Source organism: Giardia intestinalis, chromosome 3, assembly GCF_000002435.2.
Source record: "Giardia intestinalis strain WB C6 chromosome 3, whole genome shotgun sequence".
Taxonomy (NCBI): domain Eukaryota; phylum Fornicata; order Diplomonadida; family Hexamitidae; genus Giardia; species Giardia duodenalis.
This window is the reverse complement of record NC_051858.1, coordinates 1028283-1046416: the sequence shown is the minus strand read 5'-3', so window position 1 is coordinate 1046416 and position 18134 is coordinate 1028283. Positions and strand designations below refer to the sequence as shown.

At 49.0% G+C, this 18134-nt stretch overlaps 7 protein-coding genes across 7 annotated transcripts; 3 read left to right on the top strand and 4 right to left on the bottom strand.

Moving 5' to 3' along the window:
• Positions 1-6: 6 nt before the first annotated feature.
• On the bottom strand, positions 7-4572 carry GL50803_0016936 (High cysteine membrane protein EGF-like; the record flags this gene model as incomplete). The annotated part of the gene is made up of 1 exon (XM_001709933.1): positions 7-4572. The coding sequence occupies one exon, from the start codon at positions 4570-4572 to the stop codon at positions 7-9; it is 4566 nt and encodes a 1521-aa protein (XP_001709985.1).
• A 264-nt stretch (positions 4573-4836) lies between these two features.
• Positions 4837-7059, top strand: GL50803_004838 (Translation initiation factor eIF-2B delta subunit; the record flags this gene model as incomplete). Its single annotated transcript, XM_001709932.2, has 1 exon — positions 4837-7059. One exon carries the CDS (start codon positions 4837-4839, stop codon positions 7057-7059), a length of 2223 nt encoding a protein of 740 aa, XP_001709984.2.
• A 46-nt stretch (positions 7060-7105) lies between these two features.
• Positions 7106-9241, top strand: GL50803_004837 (uncharacterized protein; the record flags this gene model as incomplete). Its single annotated transcript, XM_038046120.1, has 1 exon — positions 7106-9241. One exon carries the CDS (start codon positions 7106-7108, stop codon positions 9239-9241), a length of 2136 nt encoding a protein of 711 aa, XP_037901839.1.
• A 27-nt stretch (positions 9242-9268) lies between these two features.
• Positions 9269-12097, bottom strand: GL50803_0024880 (High cysteine membrane protein Group 2; the record flags this gene model as incomplete). Its single annotated transcript, XM_001709929.1, has 1 exon — positions 9269-12097. The coding sequence occupies one exon, from the start codon at positions 12095-12097 to the stop codon at positions 9269-9271; it is 2829 nt and encodes a 942-aa protein (XP_001709981.1).
• Positions 12098-12180: 83 nt separating this feature from the next.
• Positions 12181-15876, bottom strand: GL50803_00137745 (SMC3-like protein; the record flags this gene model as incomplete). Its single annotated transcript, XM_001709928.1, has 1 exon — positions 12181-15876. The coding sequence occupies one exon, from the start codon at positions 15874-15876 to the stop codon at positions 12181-12183; it is 3696 nt and encodes a 1231-aa protein (XP_001709980.1).
• Positions 15877-15992: 116 nt separating this feature from the next.
• On the bottom strand, positions 15993-16976 carry GL50803_0010311 (Ornithine carbamoyltransferase; the record flags this gene model as incomplete). The annotated part of the gene is made up of 1 exon (XM_001709927.1): positions 15993-16976. The coding sequence occupies one exon, from the start codon at positions 16974-16976 to the stop codon at positions 15993-15995; it is 984 nt and encodes a 327-aa protein (XP_001709979.1).
• Positions 16977-17165: 189 nt separating this feature from the next.
• On the top strand, positions 17166-18080 carry GL50803_0010313 (Kinase; the record flags this gene model as incomplete). Its single annotated transcript, XM_001709926.1, has 1 exon — positions 17166-18080. The coding sequence occupies one exon, from the start codon at positions 17166-17168 to the stop codon at positions 18078-18080; it is 915 nt and encodes a 304-aa protein (XP_001709978.1).
• Between the last annotated feature and the right edge of the window lie 54 nt (positions 18081-18134).

Genomic DNA, 18134 nt, shown 5'->3' with positions numbered 1-18134 from the left:
GCAAATTTACATCAGAGTCTGTCCTCGAGCTCGTGGAGAAAGCACAGGAGCATCTTCGCCATCTACCGTGATCAATCTTTGATTGAGGTCATTGTTACTTCTTTTGCGTGACTTGGAGCGAGGTTTGATGACGAACTTCCAGATCAAGAATATGGCTACTGCCAAAATCACTAGAGCAACCACAACCACCACAATTATCGATATCTCGGCCGCTCCTTGCTTTGCCTTTGTAGAACGAGTGATGCACGTTCCTAAATCTTCACCAGGCTCGTAACCTTGGTCGCAAAGGCATCTGTGCTCTCCGCTGCTAGAGAAGATGCACTTTCCAAACCCGCTGCATACGGCTCCTCCAAATACGCAAGAAACCGGGTAACACATTCCCTCTATCGTAACCCAGTCGCTATCACAATTGCAAATTCCAACCACCCCTGTTACGCTGCATGTCCCACCGCCATTACAGACATTAGTCAGGCCAGTCTCTTGTGAGGAAAAGCAGCCCACCGGGAAGCAACGCCCACTCTTCTTGTCTGTGCGATAAAGAGATGTGTTACACACGCAAATGCCTGTATTAGACTCCGGACTCCTCTCACACACGCCCTTTCCTTCACATATTTCGGACGAATCCTTATTGGTGATGCAGTTTTCAAAGACGCATATGTTGTCATTAAGAGCCACAGTTCCCTGATTACATACGCATTTTCCTGTGCTTCCAGACTGAGCGCATGTTCCCATATTATAACATATTTTCGCCTGTCCGTCAAACGGATCTATATATGTGCAAAGAGGACGCCGACAGGCCTTTGTCTCGGTATCTAAGACGAAGCCAGTATTACAGCTACATTGATATTGCAAGCCCGTAAACGCACAGGTTCCCGCTTCTGCTAGTCCACAGCCACTTTGTGGGCACTCATCCAGATAGCAGACGGAGTTAGTCTCTCTATACCCCGTTGCACAGGACTCACACTTGCTACCAGTATAACCTTTGTTACAGCTGCAGCCGTTGTTTACGCACTCCCCGTGACCACTACACATTGACTCACCTGCTAGGCAGTTTTCAGAGATGCACGGATAAATGTTACGCCCGACCGTTACCGTTTTGTATCCAGAATTACACTGGCACTCATACCCAGTGCCATCTGTGTAAGCGCATCTTCCATTTCCTCCACACTCTTTCTTGTCAGAGGTAACAGAATTAACACACCTGGTACTAATACACTGGCCACTACTAAGTGTTGTTATATTGTACCATCTTAGACAACTACAGTATGAAGTATCGCCAGTTGGGTCGATAATGCAAGATCCAAGACTTGCCCCGCCGCACATCGTGTCAACATCTTTTCCATTTTGCTTTACGTTGAACACACATTTATTGGGGAGACAGTATCCATCAACTTCTTTAAAGCCTGTCTTCCCTGGTGTTGCACATTTGCAAGAGTAGTGGTCTTCACCTTGACCCTTTGTGCATGTCCCCACAGTACTACCTCCACACACAGAAGTGCTTCCACTTGCCAGTTGAACAACGCACTTACTGCTTACGCAAACATTTCCAACCGGGACAAGATTTCCATCACAGATGCAAGCGTTGCCGTCACACCGTCCATAACCGCCACAAACTATCGTTGTATCATCCTGCTTAGAAATGCAGCTTTTGGACACACATGTTTCATGCATTTCACCGCTTATGTCGATCATAGACACCAGCTCAGCACCATCGTTACACTTACATTTCTTGGTGATAAGTTTATCACCCTCGCATCGACCCAGTCCGCCACACTCCGTCACCAGGTCACTCTCATATCTTCTATATGTGCATTTCTTCGGGATGCATTCGTGCGGGCTTCTACCTTTCACATACCCTTCGGAGCACTGACACTGATATATTGACTCCAAGAGCTCACAATTAGCAAGCAAATCTCCACTGCAATATATGTCACCGTTAATGCACCGTTGGTGGACGCAAAGGTTACCGATCTTCTTGTACGGTGTGTAGCAGATACAAGAATATGTATTATCTTTGCTATTCTGTTTGCACTGTATGCTTCTGGTGTGGACACCACACTGTACGTATCTCAGCTCCCCTTCGGAAAAGACTTGTCCGACACATCCTGTATGGGTGCAGTATGCCCCATATGATTCCGTGTCTTTGGGACATTCGCACCCATAGAAGCCAGTGACAGGGTTGTATGCACATACCCCAAGTCCAGAGCATACGTGGCTTATATTGTAGGATCCTATAACGCCCATTGCCAAGCATTGCTTACTGTAGCACTTCCCATCTATCGACACAAACCCAGGATAGCACACACATTTGTTCCTGTCGTTGATGTAACCCGCACCAGGACCGCCACATGGGCCTCGTGCGCGGTCATCTTTTTCCGTGGCATATGCTGCGTAGGATGTACACGTGCTCCCATATGTCATGTAGCGCCCTGTGCAGTGGCATCCCCACCTTCCGCTATCATCTGGGAGGCATACGTTGTCGATGCTCGCCGCGATATTAATCTCTGTGCAATACTCTCTTTCGCTAGGGCCATATATAAGTTTATCAATCTTGCATGTCTCAGCCACGCATTCCCTAATGGTCTCGTCCCACCGTGCACCCTGTCCACAATCGCATGCATATTTGCTTGCACCGGGCTTCTTAATGCAGTCCCCAACGCCTCCACAATAATTGTTTTGGTTGTAAGTTTGGTTACCATCATGGCAATCATCGTGTATGCAGGTATGCTTTCCTTTGTTCTTGCCGTATATGAACTCCACGAGCTTAAAGTTTGTTGGACATACGCATGTTGAAGTAGAGGGAATAATATTTGTATTTGTATTGCAGCTAGGCCCATTGGTAGTTATTCCGTCTGTCAACCCTTCCGCAAAACCACAGTAGAATCTCCTAGTTCTATCAACCTGACTAACGTGCATACAGTCTGGCTCCACCAGAAGCGTTGCATTATAGGCAATGACTTTCTTTTCGTCTGTATTCTTCACCCTACACGTCATGTACGGACGTGTAGTATCTCCATATATTACGTACTCTGTCTGTTCATCGCATACTTTTGTAGTTACTTCCTTTGCATGCAGCTGAGTAGACTTAACAATGACACTTTTTGGTACGCAGTTACTGTCCACTTGTTCAGCAGGAGCGTTTTCCCCTGTAGTGTTGCACGTACTGCAGTTCTCTCCTGTGTAAATAGGAGAGCAGATGCAGACAAGATTTGGCGCGCTACCAATAGTATTAGTAGAAGAAATAGCCACGTATCCGTTACCATTGCAAACCCTTTTGTCCGTTCCCAACAGTGTGCTTGAAATGCAGCGACCCGGCGCAATATATTCATAGCCACTTTCACAAGTGCACTTCATATCCTTGGGACTGGTGGTGTCACAAGTTCCGTGACCAGAGCATATGAGGTTGAGTTCCTGATCAATGCAGTTAACCGAGATGCACTGTTTGTTGAAGAATGTAGTCATGTTGGGGCACTGGCAATAGTACCTTCCACTTGCTCGGATGCACTTTCCATTGCCCTTACAAACCGTCGTGCCTGCTTCGTCGAGGCACTCATTTGGTATACATTGATTGCCCACAGAGGTTGCATTTTCAGAAACGCAGCTATCGCATAAGCTGCCGGTAGCAAACCCTTTGCAGTCACACTTGTATTCTGTGTCATCACGCACACAGACACCGATGCCTCCGCATATCTTGCTTGCACTTTCGCTTTCGGTGCAGGTGCGGTATGTGCATCCATTTCCTACTTTTACAGTGCCCTCATAGCAGGCACAGGAGAAGCTATTTGAACCCTCGGGGTTCTCCTTACACTCACCGAAGCCCCCACAGGTCACAGGGGTACCGCTTAGGTACACTACACAAGCTGACGGGATGCAAGAGTGGCCAACACGCGTATATCCAGCATCGCATATGCACTGGTAGCTATAGTGAGTGAGGTTGTAGCCAAAGTCCAACTCGCACTTTCCCTTGCCAGAGCAGACAAGCCCGTCGCTATCCTGACAGGATCTTGGATTGCATTTTCCTTTGTCTGCTTCGGACTCAACGGAGTTCTCTAGGTTGCAGGTGTCACAGAGATCTCCTCTATAAATTGGAAAACAGCTGCACACGTAGTCTGCCTCATCGGCACGATCAAGTTTCGCCAAGTCCTTGAGGACACACTTCCCCTTCCCATTACACGGGGGGTTGGATTGGGGAGTATCTGACGATACAGAACTGGACGAATAGCATCTCTTAGAGATACATTCTCCATCGTATATGACGAATCCATCAGGGCATTTATTCTGACATGAATATGCACCATTGTGATAAAGACATGTTTCTGTCCTTTTGGTATCACACTCTGTACCATTGACTAAACACGCGAAGTTGACCGCTTTCTCTATCTTCGGATCACTGCCGGAGCTAATCAGTTTAAAATTAGGTGCAACCACATCGCATGCAGTGCCTGTCCAGCCCCGCTTGCACAGACAGACAAAGGATCCGTCAGTGGTACCGCACACCCCATGAACGCAATCGCTACCTGGCCCACAGTCTGCCAAAAGGTTCGCCAAAAAGTTAAGAGCGAATAGGAGCATTTATTTTTCTCGCAGTACATTAACAATAGCCTTTGTTAACGACTCGCTAAGCTTGTACCTCAGACTCAAATGTTTAATAACATGGTCAGACATGTAATTAGCATTTTGTAAGACTGCTCAAGAGACATATCGCTGGCTTAACACATGATTCTATTCGCTCTAGTAAATACTGACCGTCCATACATCATGCACTGTTCGAGTATTTTGCTGGATGAGACGTTTGTTTTGCCACAGACAGAGGCATCTCGTTTCAAAAAACATTTGATGAAGTACCCCAGCAAGTGTGAAAACCCTTTGCACTTGGACATTGATGACTCTTCGCGAGATGCACGAGATAGTGGAGCAGTCAATATGTCTTTGTATCGTAAGTTTTCTCCCCTCTACATATCTGGACAAGCAGACGACGACTTTTATGCATCGTTTGGACAGCATCGCCATCCCAGTATTAACTTCAGTGATCAGAAAGGTAAACACACCAGCAGCGTGGAGTCCCTCTCATCCGATCAGATAGCCAGGTTTGAACACGCTATAAAGCAACCTCTCAACATACTATCAACAGATGCTCGCTGTTACATAGATAACATCAGCGACATCCGCGAGTCTGCCACAGCACGTGCTGTTGCCTTTTTGCGGGCATATGAGAGTCAACTGGAGGCTCTTTTTGCGAATTATACTTTTTCATCCAACCATCAGACGCCCCTTAATACATCAGGTGTGCATGAGCTGCATCCAGAGATAGCTTCTCACCAAGGCTCTGTTATTGGGTCTGCGGTTCCAATCTCACTTGGTGGCGTCCTCTCTCAGCTGCGTGGCAATCTGACGATGCTTGTCACTATAGTGAGCGCGTTCTATCCTTCTGTTCCTACGACCATTCAGTTCATTGTTCAGAGTGTGATGGAGCACTGCGACTACCTTGAAGATCAAATTAGTTTAATGTACAAGGACAGCACAAGCCTGGTTGAAAGCGATGCACACAATATTACACCCCCGATCTCTAATAGCTTTGCTAGTAACTTAACCATTGGGCCCACAAGCACGATGGATGTAATTTCGAGACTTAGCCACAACAACATAGACCAGGCTCTATACACACCGCTCACTCCCAGCATCCGGTATAGCACCACAAACATGGCTCAGACCCTCTACTCTATGCCTCGATCCATTGTCAAGGCCGACGAATGGAATGAGTCGTGCGACAGACCGGATAGGCAGCTTTTCCTTAAGAAAATAACGAGCATCCCCGGTTGCTGTACCTCTGAGAAGAGCTGCACAGATCAAACCAGCTCAAACTTTAATTTATTCAATGAACCGACGGACTTGTCTGACAAATGTAAAGAGAAAGAGAAAGAGAGAGAAAAGGAGAGAGAAAGGGAAAACGATAAGTGCTCTTCTGTAGACGTACTTAAGACAGTTGCTATTTCTCACACAGAAGCAACCAGCGAGTCAGTAGAGAACGTGGAGGGTCAAGTCTATGGTAGCCATAATACTACTACTAGCACTATGATTAACACCGCAAGCCTCCTGCTACCTGATAGCCCGCCAATACAGAAGGGTACATCCGACGTCATAACACTCACTAAAATCTGTTCAATTCCGGGACTTCCTGGTCGCGTGGTAGAGCCACAAATGATTACGAGCCCTCCGATGGACATGAGCGGTGATGATACTGGTAACAAGATGGGCAATCAACTGAACCCAAGAAAGGCTAAAGCCACTGCACCCAACGATGATCCTGCAACATACCTTTTTGAAGAAGGCAGAAACGGAATGGATGATATTGCCCAGAAGACTCCAGACCTGTGTGGCGCAGCGCTTACGTCTGCAGAGGGAGTTATACATAACATGCTCGACTTTGTGAAGCTTCTGTACAATGAGAGGATTGTCAAGGCATCCAATGACATCTATGTTGAGCTCAGCAGACGGATAAAGCAGAACGATTGCGTGATAGTCTTTGGTAAGTCACGCATAGTACTTAAGGCCCTGATATTGGCGCACCTCCGTCTCCAGGCAGAGACGGATAGTAAAGCGTGCTTTGAGGTCATCTGCATTGATGCTTCGGAGTGTCAGTGTGGCTTGGACATTATCAAGAAACTTTCGCAGGCCGGGATCCCCTGCTTCTATGGGCTGCTGACGTCCTTACCGTTGTTCATCAAGCACGCAACAAAGGTGATCATGGGAGCACATAGTGTGAGCCTCAACGGGAGCATTCAAGGTCGTGCTGGCGCGTCCCTTATAGCCAATATTGCAAAGTTCTACAGAATACCTCTCATCGTTGGGTGTGAGACCTATAAAGTCACCGATCAGATTTACATAAATGCTCTGTCAAACAATGTCTTACAAGACACGGGCACCTTCACACTGGGTCAGACAGACAAGATACAGATAATTAAACCACTGTACGACACCGTCGATACCAAGCTAATCAGTTGTATCATAACAGAGTATGGGCCTATTTCTCCCGACTCTTTACGGGAACAGTTGAAGTAGTCAACAGCATACAGTAAACCGTGGCATTATAACTCTTGGTTACTCCATGAATGCATATGCTCTTTCGACAGGCGGGATTAACGAGTCAGACGGCCAATCGACAGACTCCGATCTTCTGAAGACAACGGCGTTGAAGGCCATTCTTCCAATTCAGGAAATTCCTCGAGCTCTTCTTTGCCCTGGCTGCGGCATGGTTTATGAAGTGGCATATTGTCTCAGCTGCTCCCACAATGTATGCCAGTGGTGCTACGAGCGCGAGATCACCCAGAATAGATATATGCGGTGCTTTGTCTGCCACACATTGGTTGTATCCAGACCGTATTTGAACTCGGCTCTAAATAAAGTTGCACGTGGATATCGACAGGCTCAGGTCTCTGACGCTAAGAGCTATGACATCTGCCAGCAACATCCCGTTCCGCCAAGCTCTGAGAGGACTGGAGAAATTTCACATCAATGGGACAAATACCTGGGAGAGGCACTTTGTGGTCCCTTCTTTTGCGGAGAGTTTGTACTGGTTTGCGATAAGCGTGTGCTGTCCATGGGACCATCCTCTGAAATCGAGCGCAAGACCCTATGCCTAACTCGGTTCACCAGCAGCATTGAAGTGGTTTTAGTTCCTCGGCATAGAACACAAACGGCGTTCATGGGCCTCATGTTCGTCCATAAAGGGTGCTTACCCAACTACACTGCACAGTTAAGCCCTCTCTCAGTAAAGTTCAGCATCACGGTCATCAATCAATGTCCCGAGAAAAGCAGGACATACGAATGTATACACACATTTTCTCGCGGCGGTGGCTGCTATAACATACCAATAGGGCCACGGTCGGTCCTATTTGACCCTCAAAGAAATTACGCAACTACAGCGGGAGCCGTGACAATCCAGGTCAGTGCATCGGTATTCACAACTCTTCCATATGAGGATGCCGTGGCAATTTCGTGTGCTGCTCAGCGGCTTCTTGTCAGTACCAAACGCTGCGGTGCACTAAATCTGGATGCCTTGATCGACTGTGGGATCGCTCATGGTAAACCGGAAGTGGCTGCACATATAACAAGGTTTCTGTTGGCACTGGCGACAATACAATACTCGGTAGTGTCTGTATCGACTGACGCATCACCCCAAGGGTACCAACAAGATATCACTACCGTAGCGCTTTGCTTCTGGCTCAAAGAAAGTCTCTCATTTACCAGGTTGCTCAAGCGAGCTATACGGCATATAGACGCCGACGATTACGAGCTTATTGGCGCCACCTTGGGCCGCCACTGCCTTGTCTTTCTGGAAAATGGAGGCCCGGCTGACGCCTTTGATGTGACGCTTAAAGATGGCATGCTTAGTAGGGAAGAACTGGACACTGTTTGCTATCAAGGTAAGCATTCGGTAGAGAGCAGCACAAAAGCTTTAGCATTTGAAAAGGAAGCAAGGGCCTTGGAAGCAAAACTACGAGATGTAGAAAAGAAACTGGAGGTCCAGGAAGAACAAACGCGATTGGCAGAGCATCGCAATAGTAGATTAGAGTCTATTCTTAAGAAAGAGATAGTTAGATCATCAAGGCTCAAGCGGGCACTACTCGAGCTCGTAGGTTCAAGCAACGAGATCCTAGATCACATGCTCTGCGAACAAGAGACACGCCGGAACAACAGCGAGAGAGGACCCATATCACCTACCTGTATTCTACCGGCAGGGCTTTATATAAACGGGATGCTGAATATGGCTCCGAAGGAGATATCTCTGCTTCACAAAGGCTACATTGAACTAAATGCCAGAGACGCCGCCCTTTCTCCGGTTCTGAATCGGTTGTTGCGCAAAACAGTGCTACTTGACATCAGAGCCGTCGGAACCTCATCTGTTGCGTATCATCTCTTCCTAACGCTGCTCTCCGCAAAGCCAGTTCTACGCATCCGCTATGCAGAGTCAGAGTCCATAACTGAATTTGTTGAGCCCTCAGGCAATCTTCCTTCTCCGGGTCGAGAGTCCCAGAACACAGTTAAGATGCAGACAGCCCTGCAGCCGCAGCTTACTGCGAAGCGAAAGTATGAATTGCCTGTCTCTCGCAATTCTGAGGCTCTGGAAATACCTAGTAAGCCTTCGCGCAAGGATAGTGAGCACCAGCAGATCCACCACCAGCCCCACGTAAGATCGCTCGCCCCCACAAAACCGTCCAGTGCTCGAAGCAAACGGCACTGAGGAAAAGTTGGATTTACACTCGTTAACTTAAGGAATCTCATCTGTGCCTGTTGCAGCGGAGGCAGACCCGGACTCAGACTCCGAAGGAACCAAAAGGTCCTCATCCTCGTCGTCACCGTCAGACAGCAGTGCTCTTGTCTTCTTTCCTGCGCGCCCTTCAGGAGCCTTTCCTTTCCGCGCTTTCTTGACGCAGAAGAATACACCGACAATGATTGCTATGAGTAAGACGACACCGCCCACGCTAGTTCCAATCAGGACTCCGTTCTTTGTGGCTGAAGGCATCAAACACTCGGCTCCGGAAGCAGTATAGCCGCTCGCGCACTGACACTGGCCATCAATGCAGTCTCCGGCAGAGCTGCATACCAAGCCATCCTTGTAACATGCCCTGGCGACACACCCGTAGGTTGGCACGTCGATATAGTTGAAGGAGCAGCTCTCGCAAAGACTGCCCTCGTATTCCTCATTACAGAAGCATTGCCCCGTGTTACAGGTCGATGGATCTGTGCAGAAAGTGCTCAAGCCACAGTAGCCCCGGCCGTTGCAGGGAGCACCAATGGGCTCTCCAGCATAGCAATCAGCAGAGACACACTTTCCGGAGACGAGTGCAAAAGGAGCTCTGCAGGAACAATAGGCGCTACTGATAGAAGAATCCTTCTTACAGACACCCATTCCAGAGCAAACAGTTTTCTTCCCAGAAGCATCTACTGTGATGCAGCTGTCACTGGCACACAAGCCATCTATAAGGACCGCGTCAGACGAACACGCATTACAGAGACTACCACTATGAAGATAGTCACACTGGCATTTGTACTCCCCAGACACACTCTGCGCGCAGTAGCCGTTTCCTGAGCAAATCGTATCATCTGCTAGACAGTTGCTGTGAACACAGACAGAATTAATGAGGGTAAAGTCCGGGTTACACTCACAATGAATATCTTTGCCCTCACCCACGCACCGGCCATCGGGGCAAACGGAATCCGTGTCTTGATCGTAACAGTTCAGAGGAACGCAACCATACTGGGCGGAGAGTATATACAGCAAGTCACAAGCGCACCTGGGCCCGTCGCTGAATGTCTTATCACAGCGCCCGTGGTTGTTGCATTCTACGCCATCGAATATGCAGTAGTCAGAAACACACCGCTCGCCAATCAAGGTTTCGTCAGAATTGCAAACGATCTCGTGGTCCTTGGGGACATCGCAGTGCTCGCCGTGGAAAAGTTCATTGCAGTTGCAAATTCCTGAGTCAAGGTCACACTCACCGTTGTTTGCACAAACAAGCTCCTCTCCGTCGATGGTCACAAGACACGAAAGAGGGAAGCAAGCATTGTTAATGCTCTTGTATCCGTTGTTGCAAACGCAAGTCGCCTCTCCATCCACCTTCTGGCACGATCCGTGTGGGCAGACCTGGCCGTCACTTGTAAGACAGACAGATGGCAGACAGAGATAGTCGCGGTCGTAAATCGTACCTGGGTCACATTGGCATTCGTAAAAATCACTCGAACCGTAGAATCCAGTGAACTGCACGCACGTCCCGAAGCCTCCGCAAACGCCCATTTCAGGTGTGTAGCTCACGCAATCTGTAAAGACGCATTCCTTGCCGACTGCAATCTGGCCTTCATAGCAGTAAACCGGCGCATCCTCATTGCAGGTATCACCACCGTAGCCTGGATCACACCAGCACCCGTAGTACATGCACTGGCCATGGCCACTGCAAGCCTCGTCGGGGTTGTCCGGTCCGCCCGTTAGGCAGATGTCGGATCCACAGAAGCCAGACCTAGGGTCGTTGTGGAAGCCTGGGTCACAGATGCATGGATAGGGCCCTTGACCCGGAAGACACTTACCCTCGTAGCAAACGCCAAGGCCATCTAGGCAACCAAATGGCACACATTGATAATTAAAGTCGATCCTGTTATCGAGAGCATTAATATAGCCATCGGAGCAGTAGCAAAAGAAGTTCTTGATATCTTTATTGAAGAGGCAGGTACCAGCTTCAGGACCTCCACAAACGTTGTCGCCAGGTATGGCCGGCACGCAGATCTTCGGCACACACTCTCCATTGATCCGCGTATACTGCGACTGGCACGCGTTAGGATCATTCTCGTTGACCAGACAAGTTGGGCCCGAGTACCCTGCATTGCAGTGACAGCCGTTCTTATCGCAAACTCCGGCGTCATTGCACACGACTCCCAACTGATTGTCTGAAATGCAGGCATCAATGCCGCACACTCCAGCGGACACTTCCTTACAGCCATCTGTACCCGAGCATGCGCACGTGTAGGCAAGATTGTAGCCTGCACCCGTCCTCACGCACGCTCCGCACCCGCCACAGAGCTGAGTTGCCTCGCCAGGAGGCCCTGTTAAGCATTTCTTGCTAACACACTTACCGTCGATCAGGTCCGCATTGGTTGTGTTACACGTCTTGCAAAGTCCGTCGTCATCATACTCAGGCAGGCACATGCACTTAGAATCACCAAAGAAGCCGTACCCACAGTATCCGTTGTTAGAGCAGACGGTGAATCTCCCGTCGTCCTCTTTAGAAATACAGTCCATCGTTGTGCACTGGCCCCCTACATAGATAAGATCTGAAGGGCAGACGCACTTGTAAACGCCGTCGACCTGCTGGCACTCCCCGTTGTTGCACATTACGTCGAGGACCTCACTGTAACAAGCTGTTACGACACAGCCCATGGTGGGAGAGAGGGTGTAGTCGCTATCGCAGACACAATAGCTCGGAGTGCCATCAGTACTTACATGGCACCTCCCATGTCCACCACACTCCTCCCCGCCAAACATGCACTCCTGGGGGACCGCCAGAGCCAGGTTCAGGAGGGCTAGGCAGCATAGCATATCCAGCATTTTTTAGAGTAATGTTATATTTTTCCGTATCATTCCCGCACACAATTCTTATGGGTGTTTACAACGAACATCAAATTTCCCCTTTAAACAGCGGCGAGCTTATCGTGCCCTCCCTCTGCAAATAGCCCAACTGTTGTAGCGTCTGCTGCTACGCTCAAAGCATATGCGCTGGCAACAGGCTCTATTGTTGTGTGATCTTCCACCCTGCTGACTGCAAAACACTGGTTTGCTACCGTAATAATCTCCGTCCTGAAGGTTATCACAAACACCTGGATTCCTTGTGCAGCACGCTCTGCCAGGAGGCTGGCAAACACAGCTCTGTAGGCCTCATCGAGGCACGCGTCTGGCTCATCCAGAAGAAGGAAGGAATTATTGGATGCTTGCTCTGTGGCTAGAACAAAGCAAAGACTGGTCAACGTTCGCTGACCACCGGACATTTGAACATCTTTTGTTGCCTGGTTGGCAAAGGTAGCGTCCACTAAGATTCCATCGGGCTCTTCATCTCCATGCGTGGACAAGGTGAGACGAGCCTTGCCTCCCGTGATTCTATGAAAGATCTCTGAAAACCGTGCATCAACCAATTTGAATTGCTCCTCGAAGTGCACCTTTCGCCTAACATCCAGCTTCATCACCAGATCTTCTACAGCGTGCTCCCCTTCAACAACATCAGCCAGTTGCTTCTCGAGTTGATCCTTCTCTCTGACTGCTCTGTCGTACTGATCAATTACACGTTGGCTAATTGGGGGAGTTTCGCCCATCTGCTGGGACTTTGTAGCAATGTAAGAAACAAGCCAGGAGCGCTCTTGCTCATCCGACACCTTGGCTGCTGCTTTCTCGCGCTGAAGGGCCTCCATCTCATCTGCTGTGGGGGCAGCTATCTCTCTTAGCGCAATCTCGGCCTTCTTATAATGCTGAAGAGCATCATTGTTTTCCAGATCAAGGGCTTCAAATCCCATGGCAATTGTCTCCAATTGACGGTTGAGATCTTCTATTTCTGCCTCCTTGTTAACTATTTTCTGCCTTTGTCGACTGGTTGTCTCTTTACAATTGGCCACAGTCACCTTTGTACTATCGGATAACTCAGTCAGGGCAGATAGAAACTTAGCCGACAATCGTGCAACAGCATCGAGTTCCTCTTTGTTGCTAATGGCGTCCTTCAGCTTCTCGCTCAATGTTCTAAGATTTTCTACAAAGGGGGCTAAGCCATCTCTGTCTGACGGAAACTCTAATGCCTCTAGGTTAGCTTGCTCCAGCCCCGTTAACAAAGACATCATCTGCGCATCAACATCGCCTCTTTCTTTTATTCCCAACTCAATCTGCGTCCCACTAGCGTCTATGCTTTGCATTTTTGCCTCTGCTTTCATCCTATCAACAGCTGCCTTATTTACCAGAGCCTGGATGGTGTCTATCTTCTTTTCTATCTCCTTTTCGTTAGCTTCATTATTAGCCAGCTCCTGTCTTAATAGTTTCACCTTTGCCGGGTTCAATTTATTGCCTGCAGTTAAAGAGGACACAGAGTCCTCCATGCTTTGCTTCATCTGGGACAGTGTGTTAATTCGCGCACATAGCTCTTGCTCATCAGCATGCAATTTTGTCTCCGTCTTTTGCAGTTTGGTAAGTTCTCCGGAGAGGGGAAGTATCTCTGCGCGAATACCACTTAGCTCTTCCTGTAAGGGCGAAACAATTGGCTCCAATTTGGTTATCTCTGCACCAACATTGCGGAGCTCTTGCTTTATTTCTTCTATCTCAGTGCTCACTCGTCCCTTTGTGAGAGATGCTCCAAGTAGAGCCTCACGAGAGATTCCCAAAGCTACACCACACTTAATTCTTTTGAAGCTACGGTGTCCACCTATGGCAACCCCAGAACCTTGTATGACATCGCCAGTGACTGTGTAACAATCGATATTATGCTCACTGGAATACTTCGCTGCGTCCTCCAATGATCTTGTCAGGTAACTGGTGCCCAAAGCTTGCAGGATTGCTGGTCTAGTGTCATCCACTGTGCTTACCAGAGAAGCCAAGGGAACACAGTTACTGTTAATCTCCTGCAAACAAGGCGGAGAGACTGCATCAAGAACAATAAAGTTTGCTTTGCCAGACAATGGCGAAGATGATGTTCTCTGACGAATGTGCCGCATTATCTCTGTAGCTGTTTCGCGTTTTTCTACTAATAAGGAGTAAAGCCCGGTGGATCCTATAGCGGACTCTAGTGCTGGATAAGATCCCACGGCTGCGTTTATGTGTTCAGCAAGAAACCCCCTGAACCCGCTTATTTTTGCTTCCCTGATTGCAGAGAGGCACAAGTTAGCGCCAGCTGCCAGATTCGCAGGCGCCAGGTCAAGAAACTCACGCGTAAGTTGCGAAAGCTGATACTCTTCATGCACAACCTTGTTTTCGGCCTCATTTAAGCTCTTTACTTTCATGGATAGATCTACATTCAGTCGCTGCTTTTTCTCACTGAATTCTGTGTACCTCTGAAGGAGCTCACTAGCATTGATCTCTGTCTCTCGCATTTTACAGACATTTAGCTTCTTAGAGATGCATTCTAGTTCCTGCTTAACCTCTTCTTGCAAGGACTTGATTGCTGCATGCTCTGCTTCTGCGTTGATAAGATTTCGAAGGATATCCTCTAGCTCTTTAATGAGAGACTCACGTTTATTAGCCTCCTGGCCTTCCAGCATGATCTTCTGCTTCCTTATAAATGATGAAAGAGAGTACTGTGCATTTCTGAGCGTGGCTAGCTCATCCAAAAGAGATCGCTCGCGTAAGATCGCTTCCTCAAGGGCGTCCTGTGCACTACGCCGTCTTATGGTTGCACTGTCCTCCTGCTCTTGGCTCCTTTGTGACTTAGCAGTGCAGAAAGAGCTTAGGTATTGGCATGAATCGACAAGGTAGTAAACATGGTCATTAACCGCTCTTTCTGCTGCCAGGGCCTTATCCTCCTGAAGCTGTAGTGGAGTGAGCTCGTTTGTAAGCACATTAATCTCCGCTCTTATTGCATCTATTTGGGTACGTTTGGCTTTGCAATCCTCTATGAGCGCTTCCTTTTGCGTTTCTAATCGTGCACGTTGCTCTTGGAGAGCATCATAAGTAAGAGTTGCAAGGGCGTGCTCAGCAGCCCTCCTTTCTGCCATTAGCTTGAGGTATTCCTTGTTCTTATTCATCCGCTCGGTTAGTCTGCTGCATCGTCCTTTAAGCTGCATATAAATTTGCTGTGCCTCTTCCCTCTCTTCTCTTGCTGCTTTGAGTTTTTCTAGAGCGTCCTGCTTACGCGTATCGTACTCCCATGTGCCAGTGCTGGAGTTAAATGCATCGAGGAGTGCCTTTGGGGCCGACATTGCAAGGCTAGTAACCTTACTCTGTTGGACTGCAAAGGTGTATCCTTGAGAACTGGGGTTAAATCCCATAATCGAAAGGAAATTGGCAACCTTATCGCTGGTTACCAGTACGTCATTTAAATAGAAGCTGTCTGTAGTTATTGTGAAGTGTCTGGAGATGGATACCCTTCCCTGGAAGTCCCCTACTGCAGCGCCTTCCAAATCTATAATTAGCTTTACATAGCCGGACTTAGTTTTTGCGTCATTGGATAGTATCTGGGCCCTGTTAATTGTCTTCAGGTCGTAGAGGGGGTCCATCAGGGCAAAAAGTATTGCACTATAAAAATTCGATTTCCCTGCGCCATTGATACCTATGAATACGTTGATTCCCGGATGGAGTCCCGTAACAGATGTATGGACAATGGAGCGGAAGTTCTTGATTTCCACCCCTGACAGGTACATGAAAATTTGGCTCTCGGCTTGTTTTTTCATCGGGACTGAGGCAATGTCGCCCGCTGTAGATGTAGACAGAGGAAAAAAGAGAACGGGACCATTCACTCTACTAAGACACAGAAGAATCACTCCATCTTGCAGTCATGCAAGAAGAAGTCGAGGACCGCCATAGCCGAGTGCAGGCGATTCCCGGCCTCGTCGTAGCAGACGGACTTGGGCCCGTCAATGACAGACGCCGTCTGCTCCTCACCGCGGGTCGCTGGAAGGCAGTTCATGAAGATGCTGCGCTTGGAGGTGACGGCCATGACGGCATCGTCGACCTGGAACGGCGTGAGAACCTTGAGGCGGGCCTCCTTCTGCTCCTTGGTGATGTGGTAGCTCATCCACGAGTCTGTGTAGACGACGTCGACGCCCTCGCACCCCTTCTTGCAGTCATGGAAGATTTTAATGGAGCCGCCGGTGCCGTGCTTTGCGATGATCTCCTCGCACTCATCGATGACTTCCTTGATGGGCTTGAAGTCCTTGTGGTCAGGGCAGCAAACGTGGCACTCCATGCCAAGCAGGGCGCAGCCACGCATGAGGTCGTATGTGACGTTGTTCATGGAGTCCCCGCAGTATGCAAACTTTATGCCCTTGAAGCCGTTGGAGAACTCGCCTGCCGCCGTGAACTTCTCCTTGATGGTCATGAAGTCGCAGACCATCTGGAGCGGGTGGCCGAAGTCGTCAAGGGCGTTGATGCAGGGCACAGAAGCGTGCTGGGCCATCTCCCTCATCATCTCCTTGGTGGCCAGGCGGGCTGTGCAGATGTCCACCATGCGCGAGAAGACCTCAGCGGTGTCCTGGACGGTCTCCTTGCCGCCAACGTTGGAGTTTGCGCCGAGCTCGTAGTAGATCGCGTGCCCGCCAAGGCGCGTCATGGCTGTCTCCAAGGAGACGCGTGTGCGGAGTGACGGCTTGGCGAAGAAGGCGAGCAGGGTCTTGTTGGCCGCACGCGCAGTGTACTTCGCGGGGTTCTTCTTCATGTCGAGCGCACGGTCGATAAGGTACGCAAGCTCCTTGGGGCAGAGGGCAGAGATAGTGAGCAAGTGGCGGGTCTGCTTGAACGGCATTTTAATTTTCAGCCTCTACTGTAGAGCGTTTAGTTGGCGTATACAAATGAATTATCCATAATTAATTGGACACTTAAACGTCAATACTCCTTTAATGTCTGCCCCTCCTTCTCTAGTCGGTTCATTCACATGAGCACTCTTTCCCTGTCAGCATTCCCTGCGCTCCAATGATGTTATTCGATAATAAAAATGAAGCTGACAATTGAAAAGCTCCTAGGGTCAGGTTCATTCGGCGTTGTTTTTCGTTGCGTTACGCCCGAGGGAAACAGGGTTGCCGTGAAGCGCGTCAGCCGGGGCTGTCTAATTGTTCCCGCAGAGGTCACTGTGGCACAAGCCGTCAAGCACAAAAATGTTTTACCTGTCCAAACGATTTTTGCTACAAAATCGCATGAGCGTCTGATTCTGTCCATCGTCACACCACTGTGTACGTGCGATGCGGCCAAGTTAATAGCAACGCCCCTCAAGGAGGGACGAAGGCTGTCGGCCGATTGCTGTGCGCGAATAGCTATAGATGTTTCCATGGGTTTACAAGCAATACACAAGGCTGGGTATGTGCATCGAGATGCGAAAGCACAAAACTTCATGATTCGCATCTCTCAGAGGGGCGGAGGCTATAAAGTGGTAGCTCTTGTGGGGGATTTAGGATCCGCAAGACAAATTAATCCGCTCTGTTACCCATATGCATCACCGAAGTCGATACGTACCCCGGAGCAGTGGGTCGGTATTCCTTTCTCTTTCGCCTCGGACACTTTTGCTTTGGGGACCTTTTTGCTCCATTTGATCCACGCACGTCCCCGCATAGCTACGTTTTCCGAGTGCATTCGCATCATGCCAAAAAGCGGAGTCGACGAGTTTCTAAAAAGAGTTGATTCGTCAGTGGCGGACACTGTGAAGACCCTCGTCAAGGAGGCTGGCAGAGACCGGGAGCCCTTTGAGCAAATAGTGAAGACACTTGATCCTGAGAGGGCCAAGTTGGGCCGTTTGGCCCTGAGGTGTCTGGACTGGGAAGAGTCTCGTGTATCGCTCGACGACGTCTGCGCTGCTCTCCAAGAAGACTTTCCAAAGCTTCTGAACAGTGATGTCTCTATAGACCTGTATGAATGATGCCTCGTATATGATCTGACGTTTTTCACTCGCACTTGTGTATTGTCAAAAATC